Source organism: Chlamydotis macqueenii, chromosome 2 (assembly GCF_036417535.1).
Source record: "Chlamydotis macqueenii isolate bChlMac1 chromosome 2, bChlMac1.mat, whole genome shotgun sequence".
In the NCBI taxonomy this organism is placed as follows: Eukaryota; Metazoa; Chordata; class Aves; order Otidiformes; family Otididae; genus Chlamydotis; species Chlamydotis macqueenii.
In genome coordinates this window covers 32,534,440-32,546,830 of record NC_141557.1, presented here as the reverse complement: position 1 = coordinate 32,546,830, position 12,391 = coordinate 32,534,440, and the positions used below count along the sequence as shown (strand labels likewise).

At 39.0% G+C, this 12,391-nt stretch overlaps 1 protein-coding gene across 1 annotated transcript; it reads left to right on the top strand.

The window, feature by feature from the left end:
• Nucleotides 1–781: 781 nt before the first annotated feature.
• POLR1F (RNA polymerase I subunit F) lies at nucleotides 782–4,410 on the top strand. Its single transcript, XM_086741725.1, has 4 exons — nucleotides 782–1,063; nucleotides 1,232–1,373; nucleotides 2,460–2,668; nucleotides 3,938–4,410. The coding sequence occupies exons 1-4, from the start codon at nucleotides 816–818 to the stop codon at nucleotides 4,332–4,334; spliced, it is 996 nt and encodes a 331-aa protein (XP_086597851.1). The 5' UTR covers nucleotides 782–815; the 3' UTR covers nucleotides 4,335–4,410.
• Nucleotides 4,411–12,391: the final 7,981 nt, after the last annotated feature.

Sequence of the window (12,391 nt, the reverse complement as noted above, 5' to 3'; positions counted from 1 at the left end):
TTACCACATACTGTGTTCCAGTATAACTTTCTGTGAATTTAATATTTTTCCCTTTCTTCTTCTTCTACATTTTAATATGTGCTTAATAAAGTGCTACAAAATTTGTAGTTCTATACACAAAGTAGACTCAGGCTCTTCCAACAGAAAACAATTTCTGTATTCTTAACATTGCCAGATATGAAAAACAACATTTAAGGTAATTTGACATCATAACAGCATCTTTTGTCGAAGTTACCAAATGTTCAATTTAAATTTACTATGACATTGTAACACAGGGTTTTGTCTCAACTACCAAATGTTTGGTTTAGGTTCAGAGGGCAACTGGATGCGTGAAGGGGGTCATTCCATGCACAACCAGGTTAAAAAAAAAAAACAAAACCAAAACAACCAAATAAAAGCCGATCATGGAGGTATAATCTAAAGAGGGACGAAATCGTGTGCCTTCCGTATGGATTACGGAGACAAACGGCTGTTTCTAGGCGCTACCGCAGTCTCCCCCGCCTGCCCAGGGCTGTGGCAGGGACGGGAGGAGAAGGCCGCGGCCCGCCAGCAGGATCGCGGGGGCCGCAACGCCGGGCAGCCACAGGGCCCCGGGGCACTCTGAGGCTGAAAGAACCAGCGCTGCTGGTCGGAGCGCCCTCGCCGTCAGCCCCGGGCCCGCCGCCGTAACCTCGGCTCCCTCGCACCCCCACCTCCGCCACTCGGAAGTGCGTCAGTCCCCACGGCCGGGACCCCGCCATTCTGCCCTACTGGATGGGCCGTGACGCCATCGCGGCGCGCCGTGGCGTGTGCCGCCGCCGCCGCCCGCCTGCAGCATGGCCGTGGCGGGGGAACCGCTGCCGCCGACGCCGGCAGCACCGTCGCTGCCCACTGCCGCCGCTCCGCTGCCCGCCGCCGCCATCCCCTCCTTCGCCGAGGCCCGCGGTCTGGTGGAGCGCCGTTACTCGTGCCTGGTGGTGGTCCCGCACCGCAGGCACATCGCGCTGGCGCCGCGCTACCTGGGCCGCAAGCGCACCGGCATCCGCGCTCAGCTGGACGCCGAGCTCCTGCGCTACTCGGAGAGGTGCGGCCGGGGAGGGGAGGGGGCTCGGGGGAGGCCTCGGCCGGCGTGGGGGTCCCGCGCTGCCGCCTGGGCCCGCTGCGGCCGGGGGGAGCGGGTCCCGCCCCGGTGGTGGCTGTCTCCGGCGTAACATCTAACGGTGGCCCCCCCGCGCCCTCCTTCTCCTTCCAGCCTTCAGGGTGTGCCGGTGGCTTACGACAACATCAAGGTGGTGGGTGAGCTGGGGGACATTTACGACGACCAAGGATTCATTCACCTGAACATCGAGGCGGACTTCGTCATCTTCAGTCCCAAAAAAGGGAAAAAACTGGTGGTAGGTAGCCACGTTGGTGTCTCACGGGGCAGGTTTTTTTATTAAGTAACCAAAGCTTGGGTTATCTCTGTCATCAGCAGAGGTCTGCAACTTAGGTTTATATTAGTACTTTATTACTCTACAAGTAGTTTACAGTAGTTTATTAGCAGTTTGTACTAGTAGTTCTTTTTTTTTCATCTCTCTGTACTGTCTCTGTATTTATTACAATATTTTAATATAATATATAAATGTGTCATAAGGATTACATATTATTAAATGCTATGTCAAAATTTTGCACATCACTTATATCAGTGCTTCTTTCTGAAGAGCAGATAATTCTGAAACCGATATGTGTGTTCTTATTTAATAGTGATGGGGATGTTTAGGATGTTTTCAAGTCAAGTTAAAGCCTGCATTTCAGTAAAAGGAAACGTACGGCTCATAGAACAGCTTTAAGCTTGTTAACACCCTTGCATCAGTACTTTTGGAACAAATAAATCGAGAGTTTGTTTATGTTTGTTTTTGTGCCATACCTTTTGCAACATAGCTTGTGTCTTTCTAAATGTGATTGAGAAATGGATGCTAGGAAGAGAATGGAAAGACGCTCACTGTCTTTCATTCATCCTTGGGGAAAAGAAAGCTGACTAATGTTTGACATGCAAATGTGTCAGAAACCCACTGAAGGGTGTACTTAAAAATTTTGTATCTGTCATTTGTGTCTTTAGCTGCTAAGTACTGCTATGCCAGCATGAAGGCCATTTTAGGCAATTAAATCAGACTTCAAATGGCTTTTAAACAAAGCTGATTGCTGTATTGTCAGGGAAGAGTTACCTGTTCTATTCAGATACTCACCGTGACTAAATCTCATCTTTTGACTTTCTTTTGCAGATACAGGTTCATTTCTATTTTGAGAGGAATTATATGAAGAGATAGCTTTTCTGTTAGTGAAGAAAAGTTAACTTATTTGCTGGATAAACTGACTTTGTAACTTGTGCATATAAAGTGTTTTTGAAAAAGTGTCCGTATAGGAAATTAAATATACATCGTGTGCACGTTTAAAGGGCTGATCTTTACTATACTTTCATATGATATTCTTCTTCTTTTTAGGGTGTCATTAATAAAGTGGCCTCTAGTCATATTGGCTGCCTGATACATGGATGCTTCAATGCTTCTATCCCTAAACCTGAACAAATGTCGATTGTACAGTGGCAGGAGCTGGGGTTAAAAATAGGGGATGAACTGAAATTTCAAGTGTTGCACTTGGATTCTGATGCAGCTGGGGTGTTCTTCATTCGAGGAGGACTCACTAAAAGCAGGTATTGTGCCATACTAGAGAATATTTTAAACTGTTTTAATGAGTTTGTCACAAGCTAAATGATTTGAATTAATATCTTAATCTTAGACTCATAGAATAGTTTGGGTTGGAAGGGACCATTAATAGTCATCTAGTCCAACCCCTCTCCAAGGAGCAGGGACGTCTCCAACCATATCAGGCTGCTCAGAGCCCCGTCCAACCTGGTCTTGAAGTTTTCCAGGGATGGGGCATCCACCATCTCTCTGGGCAATCTGTTTCAGTGCTTCACCACCCTCATCGTAAAAAATTTATTCCTTATGTCTAGTCTAAATCTACCTCCTTCTATTTTAAAACCATTACCCCTCGTTGTATCACAACAGACCCTGCTAAAAAGCTTTCTCAATCTTCAAGCTTTCTCACTTATACACAAGCCCATGTCTATATATATAGCCTATGTTATTTCTCTTAAACTAAACTTTCCAATGTTAAGGGCTTGCATGGAAATTTTCTCTGGAAAACTAAATATATATATATATATATATTGCTTTAAAACTCTTTAAGTGTGATGGCCTGTGAACTGTTGATTGCGTAAATAGTACATGTTCAAAATAACAGCCCAGGTGTCTAGAGTAGCTGTTTTTGTGAAAGTCCATAGGCTTTTCAAGTGAAAACACTCAGTTCCTGAACACAAAGTTTACGTTTGTATTTACACACACATATTACATAACCGCAGATAGTTCTATGTGGGTGACTTAAATGCTTGCTGAAGCTAAGAGTATACTTGATCTCAAAGATGATATAAGAAAATGCATCACCTTCTTCCTTTCACTTATGCCTCTAAATTTTTAGAGCAGCTTGCTAAAAATGTTAATAGCAATATCTTTAAAAGAGCTTGTTCAGATGTTTTTTTTTTAAACAGTCATTCGCAGAATGATTTTTTTTTTTACCTACGTGCTTATGTTTTTAATTAAATGTACAATTTGAATAATAACTTTTTTAAAAAAATCTGGAAGCATGCTCTGGTTTGTTTCAGTGAACTTATAATGAAACATAACGATTTTGTCCTCAGTGCCTCTGGGGACATCTCCTCCTCCATGATTTTTGACTGCATTCTTTCCATATTTGTCTTCCTAGACATTTTCTCCAGTGCTCTCAGTTGGAAGGTACCTGCTGGGTTTGGGGATTTTATCTACTTGATATAAATACTGTGTTTTAGCCAATTTTGACATTTCACTGTGTGAGGTGCACTTAGATGTCTCTACTTCAGCTTATTTTGTATATTTCTTTACAGCATGCAGCCCAAAAAACCTGAGGCCGTCACTGACAGTACAAATGGAGATGAAATTCAAAAACCTGACCACCAGGAAAATGGCTTGAATGACTCTGGGGGAGATAATGTCACAGAGGAGCCTCTAGATGAGGTGGATAACACTGGAAGGGAAAATGCAGAAGAGCAAAGTGTTGGTGCTGTGAATGGATTATGTGACGATAAAAACAAGAAAAAGAAGAAAAAGAAAAAGCATAAGCAAGAAGAACAGGAGCATGTATTGCCTACCAGTGACTCCAGTGGTTACCAAAGTGATCATAAAAAGTCAAAGAAAAAGAAAAGAAAGCATTGCGATGAAGTTGAAGAAAGTGAATTATCTCAGCTGTCACAAGAACCCAAAGCTAAGAAGAAAAGGGACTAAAGTCTGAAGTGCCTTTCCTGAATAAGATTTCAGACATTTTTATAAGCTTACAATAAAATCCTATTTTCAAAATGTATATCTATATTTCTTTACTAAACAGTGTGTTCTACTAGGTGGGATAATGCTTGAGTGCATATGTGTACCAACAGCTTTAAAGACAGGAGCTTTTAAAGAAGTGATAGAAGATACAGGATGGAAGCAATATCTGCCTGTTTTATTTACTGGAAAATAAGGCACAGAAGAACAGTGGAACATAATTACAGGAGCACATACATCACTTTGTGTCTGCTTCCTGGTTCCACGCATTAACCAGTAGCTAGTTATGGTCTTTGCTAATCTTAATTCCATCTTTGCTGCTCGATGTCTTGATTTTATATGAGTAATTAGGCTTACCTTTGGGGTTCTGGAAGATACACCTGAATTCCCAGGGGCTGAGAAGAAATTTTTTTATTGTAGTAAGGGGCCATGAATGCCTTTGAATGAAACTCTGTGGACTGACTTAGAGGTTAAGCAAACTCTTGACTGTCTTGCATCTTTCAAAACACCTTTGGTGGTTCTCTAGGAAAAACAGCATGGTCAGTTGATTCAGAGCAAACAGAGAATACAGGAGAAGGTTAATGTAATCTAGCGTAATGAAGTACCACTTACTGGTTAGAGTACTGTTGAGATACAGACTGATAAAGCTGTTGTTAATGGGATATACCTTGAGAAAGTTCATTTTTATGCATCAAGTTCATTGACTTCACAGTTTTGGGGTTTTTTTTTGAAAAAAGCACAAGTTCAGCTTTCTGTGCTGGCTGTAACTTTCAAACACTGCTCTCCAGAATAGCAGGCGTTACTGTCAGTGTTTTCCAAACTGTTGAAATTAAAGTTACTGGAAAGTTGAGACAGTGGGAAAATGATGGTCAAGTGTTAACAATTGTACATTTATTAAGAACTAATTTTCCTGTTGTATTATAATTTTTTTAATATAGATAGTTTTGGTTGCAGCTCTTTTCCATTGTGAAAATAGTTCTGGGAAGAGCTGTAGTGTGGCATGGTCTGGCCAATTCTTTAACCAAGGTAGGAGGCAATGATTACTTGGGTATTGATTTATCTATTACAAGAAGACATCACCAGCTCTTCTGAAGCCTTATGAGTAAATAGCATATATGTGGAAACTTGAGATTCATGTGTTTGTTCTCTAAGTGTTCTCAGACAAAACACGTTGCTCTGGTGATTGTGCTGACACTATTGGCTCACTTTACTGGATTTATATACAGGGCCTAATAACATAGCCATTCACATTGAACATATTCTACATTTAAAGTCTGGTAATACTTGTTTTAGAGCTCACTTTGTGCTATTCATGTCTTTTACATATCTTTAAAGCTCCAAACTTACCAAGCAAATCTAAGTTTCTGTCTTCCAGGCTTGATGGCATGGCAGTACATCATAGTCATTTTGAAGTAACTATAACACAAGAAAGAACCAAGTTAAGAGTTTTTGAAGACCTATAAGGTGAGCTTAAGTAGCTGTTTAAGGGCACCAAAAACTTCAGTATATCCTTTTTTGCTTGCTCATTGGCATACTTGATCTTGAAACCAGTTTTGATGTGTGGCAGAGTTCTGAGATGAACATGAATTGTCCCTGTTGCATTCCTACGTGTGATAATGCTGGCACTTGAACTATATGCAATTTTATGGACACTGTCTTGACTGTTCGTTCTTCCTGTACTATGACAGAACCTGAAAAGTCAGATATATATATATATTTGTAATGTGTTTGTTACAGCATGCTACTAGGTCAACTGAGGGCAGTATTCTGATGTGTTAAGTGTTGCAGAGAGTAACACAAAGAGTCCCATCCTAATGTGCTTAAAATTTACACAGGACAGGCTGAGGGTTGGGCTATGATTTACAGTAGGAAATGGTCTGTTAGCTCCCACTTTTTTTTAATGGATTGATAAAGAGGGAAGAAGTTAGAGGGTAGGTATGGATGATATATCAGAGAGGAGGATGGCAAGCACAGATTGTTGGTGCCTACAGGAAGAGAATGATCAAGGCAGTTGCTATTGCAGATGAACCAAAGACTGAGAGTCGTATGACTTCATCTGTTAATCCTTAATCATTAAAACTCACTTTCCCTTTTAGGGAAGGGAAGCATATCTCCAGCAGACCCGCTGTTGGTGACTGCAACATGAGCCAAGCTCCATCAGTTCATATAACCAGCTTGTAGCACCAAGAGTTTGTCTTGCTCAGTTCCAGCTTTTCATCAGTGTGGAGGGAAGGGAGACATTCAGGGGGTTGCTAAAGCTCCAACTAGTGAATCAAGTAACATAGATAATATAAATGCTTTCAGCACTTTGAATGCTCCTTTTCCACTTCTAGTGCATTACCATTCTTTTATTGAAAGAGAATTGCCTACTGTAATTTAACAAACTATGCAAAATGGCTTTTTTGAGGGTATTAAGCAACTTTTCTAAAAGCCTAAAGTAATCTGTCTCAGTTTTGGGTCTTACTTAAAGCCATTTTTTTTTTGGCACACAAATGTGGCCGGCACTGTCTTGTATTGTTTTTTGGCTTTCTTTCTTGGCTTACAACAGAAGAGAGCAATTAAAAATAAATTAGATGCAGGAGCTGGCAATTCATGATTGCTGAACAAGTTGTTGCTCCAGTGTTGCAGATACTATAATGTTACGTTAAATTCTTGCTAGGTTAATATGCAAATAGCAAGTGTGTTACAAAATAAAGTGTAGATTCCTTTGCCTAACAACTGTACAAAGCAGTTGACTGTTTTCTGCTTTTTTGTCTCTTTGGAATGGGGGAAGTGAAGAAAAGACTTTTAAAAAGCAAAAAAAAAGTGCTTTTCACAGTTGAAGCCAATATTGGCAGCCTCACAGCTTCACTGTTGATGTTGCTGTAGACACAGTTTCAGCATCGGCTAAATATGGCAAGAAAACCTTGGATTTCCAAAAGTTAATTGTCACTCTCTTCATGACTTTAAATCACTTCTCTTTGTTTTGTTTTTTTTTTTTTCCCCCTTTAAAAGAAGTAAGATTTTGTGATGCTTGAAATTAACAAAGGAAAGAAGCTGAACTTGACACTTTCCATAAAAGTTTCTGTGAAGTTTAATCATTGTAAATGTTTAGCTTTCTGTGCTCCCCTGGACTACAAATGAAGAGTTGTGTTGAGTTTTGAGTTGAGCTGAGATTTTTGAGTATTGAGAACAAACATTTGTAAAGATTCCAGTGAGGCCATGTTTGCATGACTCTTCTGTATCTTTTATTCAGAGTACTTTCTAGTGCAACTCATTTCTGTACACATCGCAAAGAGAAAGTTAGAAGGTAGAATTGTGTTTTGTCCTATAACTATATTGGTTGTTACACCAAGGTAACTATCAGGTGATCTAGAGAAAACATATGCTGGGTTTTTTCCTATTTTAACGTTAACTTGGCAACAAAGCCAGTATTCGTTTCTGTCTGTGGTTAATAATCTTTTGTCTGTCTTATGAAAAATGTAGTTCTGACTTAACCAGCTATAATAAGTACCTGAAGCACAGACTGCTTCTTTGTAATATTATAAATATTTTGGTTCTGCAAACATGGTTCTGAATGTATTGCATACCTTTGGCAGAAGAGCAAGTGCTCTTAGAAGAAAGTATTTTTAGCTCTCTTTAAAACAAATGTTTTATATTCTCTGAAGCTTGCAATGAGCTGCAGTGTTAACTTTTGCTCTTTGTCTTTTCCTTGCTTCTCTTAGAAACAAATTCTGTGCTTTTGATTTGGCAGTTTTCTGCTGCTTAAAATGTGCAGCCCAAACAGCCCAATGGATGAGCTCTAGGGAAAGGATTTTTAAAACAGCCTAAGTAAGCTAGCTGCCTCTTGGAAAACATGAGCCTTGATAAAATCTGCCTCTGAATAAACAGTTTGTTTTTGGAAGCATCCCAACCTTTGATAGCCCTCAGACAGCACAGACCTTTGCTGTAAAAAACAAGGGAGTAGTTACATACCCAGACTGTTGGAGTTATGTTTTTTTCCATATACCTATGAAGAGGTTATGTGATCTGATGCTGTCAGGATTATTAGGGTTGGGTATGAAAGGACTAAAATAATTTCATTCTATTTAAGGCATGTATTTTTCTTACCATAATGTTGATTCTATTTTGCTATTTAGCTTTCAGAAATTCTGTAATTTCAATAAAGCCTGAAGGACTTGAGTATCCAGCAGCCTTAGTCTGTTTATAGGGAGAAGACACTTTGTCTTCCGGATTCACGTGAACAAAAATAAGACTCTGAAAATCAAGCTTGATGCTTCTCTAACATTGTCAGTAAAGAAGTTTTTACAGGCAGATCTTTATTTTTGTGTGCTTTGTCAGGACTTTACACATAACTAAGTTAGAGCTGAGTTAAATTCAGCTGTAAGTCTTGTAGCAAGCCATTCAGCTGACCTGATGTTAAGTGATTAGGAGCAATTGCAGCCTGGCAATGGCTTGAAGTTCCCGTGGAGCCAACTGTCCCAGGTAAAGATGCTTAAGAAGGGATGAACTTTAGTTTTCCCACTTATCCTCAAGAACTTCTAAAGGACCTCTGCTTCAAGACATTGAATACATAGATTATCTGTCTTCTCAAACTGATATGTCTATGGTGTATTATTGCTGCTGGAACATTTCTGTTTTGGCCAGAGACAGTTCAACTCGACACAGACATCTTTAGAAATCTACAGGAACAGCTAAAATTAACTTTCTGTACAGAAGGTGAGTGAACTGTAGCAGTTCTTAGTACATAGCAAAGAAACCTTATGAATAGAGGAAAGAATTTTGGTACAAGACTCATTGTCGATACCTTCCTCTTCTATGGATTATTTTAGTGTATTTCATGTTACTAGAAGATTGAGCTGTGACCTTTGGTCTCTGAAGCTATATGATACTTATTAATGAGGGCAGGTACCAAGATATGACTGAGTATTGCTCCTTATCCCCTGTGCTCCTTCCTTTATGCTTTCACTGGTGCCTTTGGTGAATGGAGACATCTCTAGGAATATTCTTACTACTTATTTCTTACTTGAAACATGAAGCCTTATTTAAGAGCAGGATTTCATTGTGCTGCACAAATTGATTGAGGGGAACTGTGTGCTTAAGAAGGTCTGGTAGGAGCCAGTCTGTCAGTCACTGTGTTGTTTAGAAGATCACATTAGGCATGGTTAATCCGGTAGAAGTCTGGACACTGCAAGAAGTAGATCTTTGTCAAATACCTTGATTTGAATTTCAATTAAGGTTGCATTCAGATATAATATTTCAGTTCTGTCTGCAAAGCCGTGATCAATGGCCTCATTGCGATACGTACATGCACAGCACACACAACTTGTGTCAAAGACTTGGGAGCGAAGCCGTTAGTGCAATGCAGGCTTGTGCAAGTACGATCCCAGATTTCATTGAAAGCATTTTGTCAAAACTAGTGTGGAATAACTCCTGCTCGTTCATGAAGATGTCTGAAGCCAAAGTCATCTTGTTTTCAAGGAGAGTGAGTCTGGGCTACAGTTGGCCTTGATATTTGTTACTGTGTATGAAGACACAGTCTATGCTTTTATTTTCTCATAATAAAAGTGTTAGTGTATGGATAAATTAAAAATTCTCTATGGATCAGTGAAACCAACACTTAAAAGCTGGGCTTAAAAGAAAAAAAGATACATATCAGTAATCATTAATATGAACATCAGGAGAAATAACCTGTGGTCTAGGAGTACTATTAAATTTTTACGTGAGCTCCTTTTTTGTTTCAGATAACAAACCAGTGACATCTGACCCTCTTTTAATTTGGTCAGCTCTCCATTTTCTCAAAGATGACAATTTTTTTGAAGTGCGTTCCTAGAAGGACAGCTATTTGTCTCTCTGTTAAAAAAAAAAAAAAAACCCAAAAACCCAGCAACAAAACAAGAAGTGCACAGATGGTGTAGTATTTGTAGTTTCTTTATGGAGCCTGTCGACATTATGTTGTGGCTTTTTGAAGAGGTGCACACCTTTGCCTCTGGTACATTCTACACCGAGAAACAGCTGAGGACCTCTACCTTTCAAAGAAATTCTGTTTGTTGTGGCTAAGAGTAAGTACATGGAACAGTCTGCACTGGTGATGAATGGGATATGCTGACAACTTCTTTTGATATGATTTTCTCAATGTTGTACTGGATTTAGCACAAGTAACCTACTCTGTTATTACTAGATCCCATGTTTTCATAGTTTTCTCAGAGAGAGGGTGATTCCTGTTTCATATGTATAATTTTAAAATTCATCTTTTCATTTAGGATAGACATTAGTTAAACTTGAACTCTTAGTTTCCTTGGGCCAAGTGAATGATATTATGGACAGTTGTAAGGTTTCTGAAGTAAGGAAAAAGTGTGCGTGTATTATAGATTTAAGTGCATTTGCAAATTTGTATTTTTACAGATAGTCTTTATAAAGTACTTAGGAGAGTACACAGATGCTCATAGATTAGTTTTGTAATAATTTGTATTGTGGTTATTTCCAGCTCCCTTCAATGCCTTTTTTTGCAAAAACATTGTCAGAAATGATCCTAAAATAGAGCCCAGCGTTATCTTATTTATTCCTGTTTTATATTTATCCTGTAAATCTGTGGTTGTGCAATACTGTGATGACAAATGTGAAGACAAATAACTTTATATCTTCCTATTAATTAAGCACAGCAAATATCTTTTCTCAGGCAAAACAAATTCTGCAAAGGCTGTTTTCTCATTTTATGAACAAGTCTTAGAAATAGAAGAGTAATTGCTGTCTTTGTGAGACAGGCATTCAAACTTCTGAATTACACTTGAAAAAAAACCATAGTTGAAAGATGTTGACAAACTGGATTGGATTCAAATACCAATAACTGCAATAAGAGAGAGCTCTGTGTCATGAAGGAAGAATAAAAAGATTGCCAGTTTTTAGCCAAACAGTATCTGTGGACCTGAAGTGAAAGAAATAGACTGAGTATCTCGGCAATGTCTTGCTCTGAGAGTTCCCACTGGGTGTGAGATAGGTTGCAGTTTTAAATGCTTTCAGGTTGCAATGTGGCAAGGCACGTAAATATCACCAGCAAGGGACCGTAGATACAAGTAGCACTGCTTCATATCTTAAACTTGGTGAAGAATTCTTTCTCTCAGCATTTTTCTATTGAACACTTCTAATTCTATAGTGAGAAATGTAACAAAGGAAAAAAAAATAATTTTCATTTGCTGTAGCACTTTTAGTTTGGTGATTTTTTTTTTCTTGCCTCTGAGCAAATACTGTTCTTTAAATAGTAGTTCTAGTGGTTAGGAAAACTTGAGTACAGAGAGTTCTGATACTTCAACTTTTTTTTTTTTCTTTTTGTATGCTTGCAGTTATTTATGATTAGACTTCTTTGGTTTCTTTACTGGACCACATGTTGGAAAATGGTCTGAGAAAAATTCAATGAATTTTATGAAAAACTGACTAGGAGAGAAGGATTTAAAAAAGAAAAAAAAAGCTGGAGATTTCTTCATAAACTCAGAGTACAAGAGGTAAAATTTCAGTGTAAGGAAATTTTTGAAATTTCAAAATCTTTCCTAAGAATAGAAGGAAACTTGAAGACTTCTTTTTAAAGGCATTTCTCTCTTCTCCTCAACAAACATTTTCAGTCCATTCAAAATGCTTCTCTGGTTTTTAGACATGACATAACATATTTAAAAACATGCAAATAGTCATTTCAAGTAGAGATGTATTCCATTCTAAGTATCTGAATTATGCTGTTAGATAGGAACCAGAAAGTTTTTTTTCCTCTCAATTAATATTCTGATGAAATTGACTGAATTTTTTAAAATGTGTCCGATTAGGATTCCAACAAAACAATTCTGATCCACTGTGAATTTACACCTTATATGTCAAATCAATGTAGGGCTTGGAAAAATCTGGCTTGAAGAGTTCTGCCTGTTCTCATGCAATGCCACATGGTGGAGTATTGCTTTTTCTGTCGAGCTTTTTCCCCGCGTCTGTCATCTAAAGTCAAGGCTTCTGTGAACTGGTATTTGATGAGAGGAAGTTTCTGGTAAGCGTTAGCTTCACAG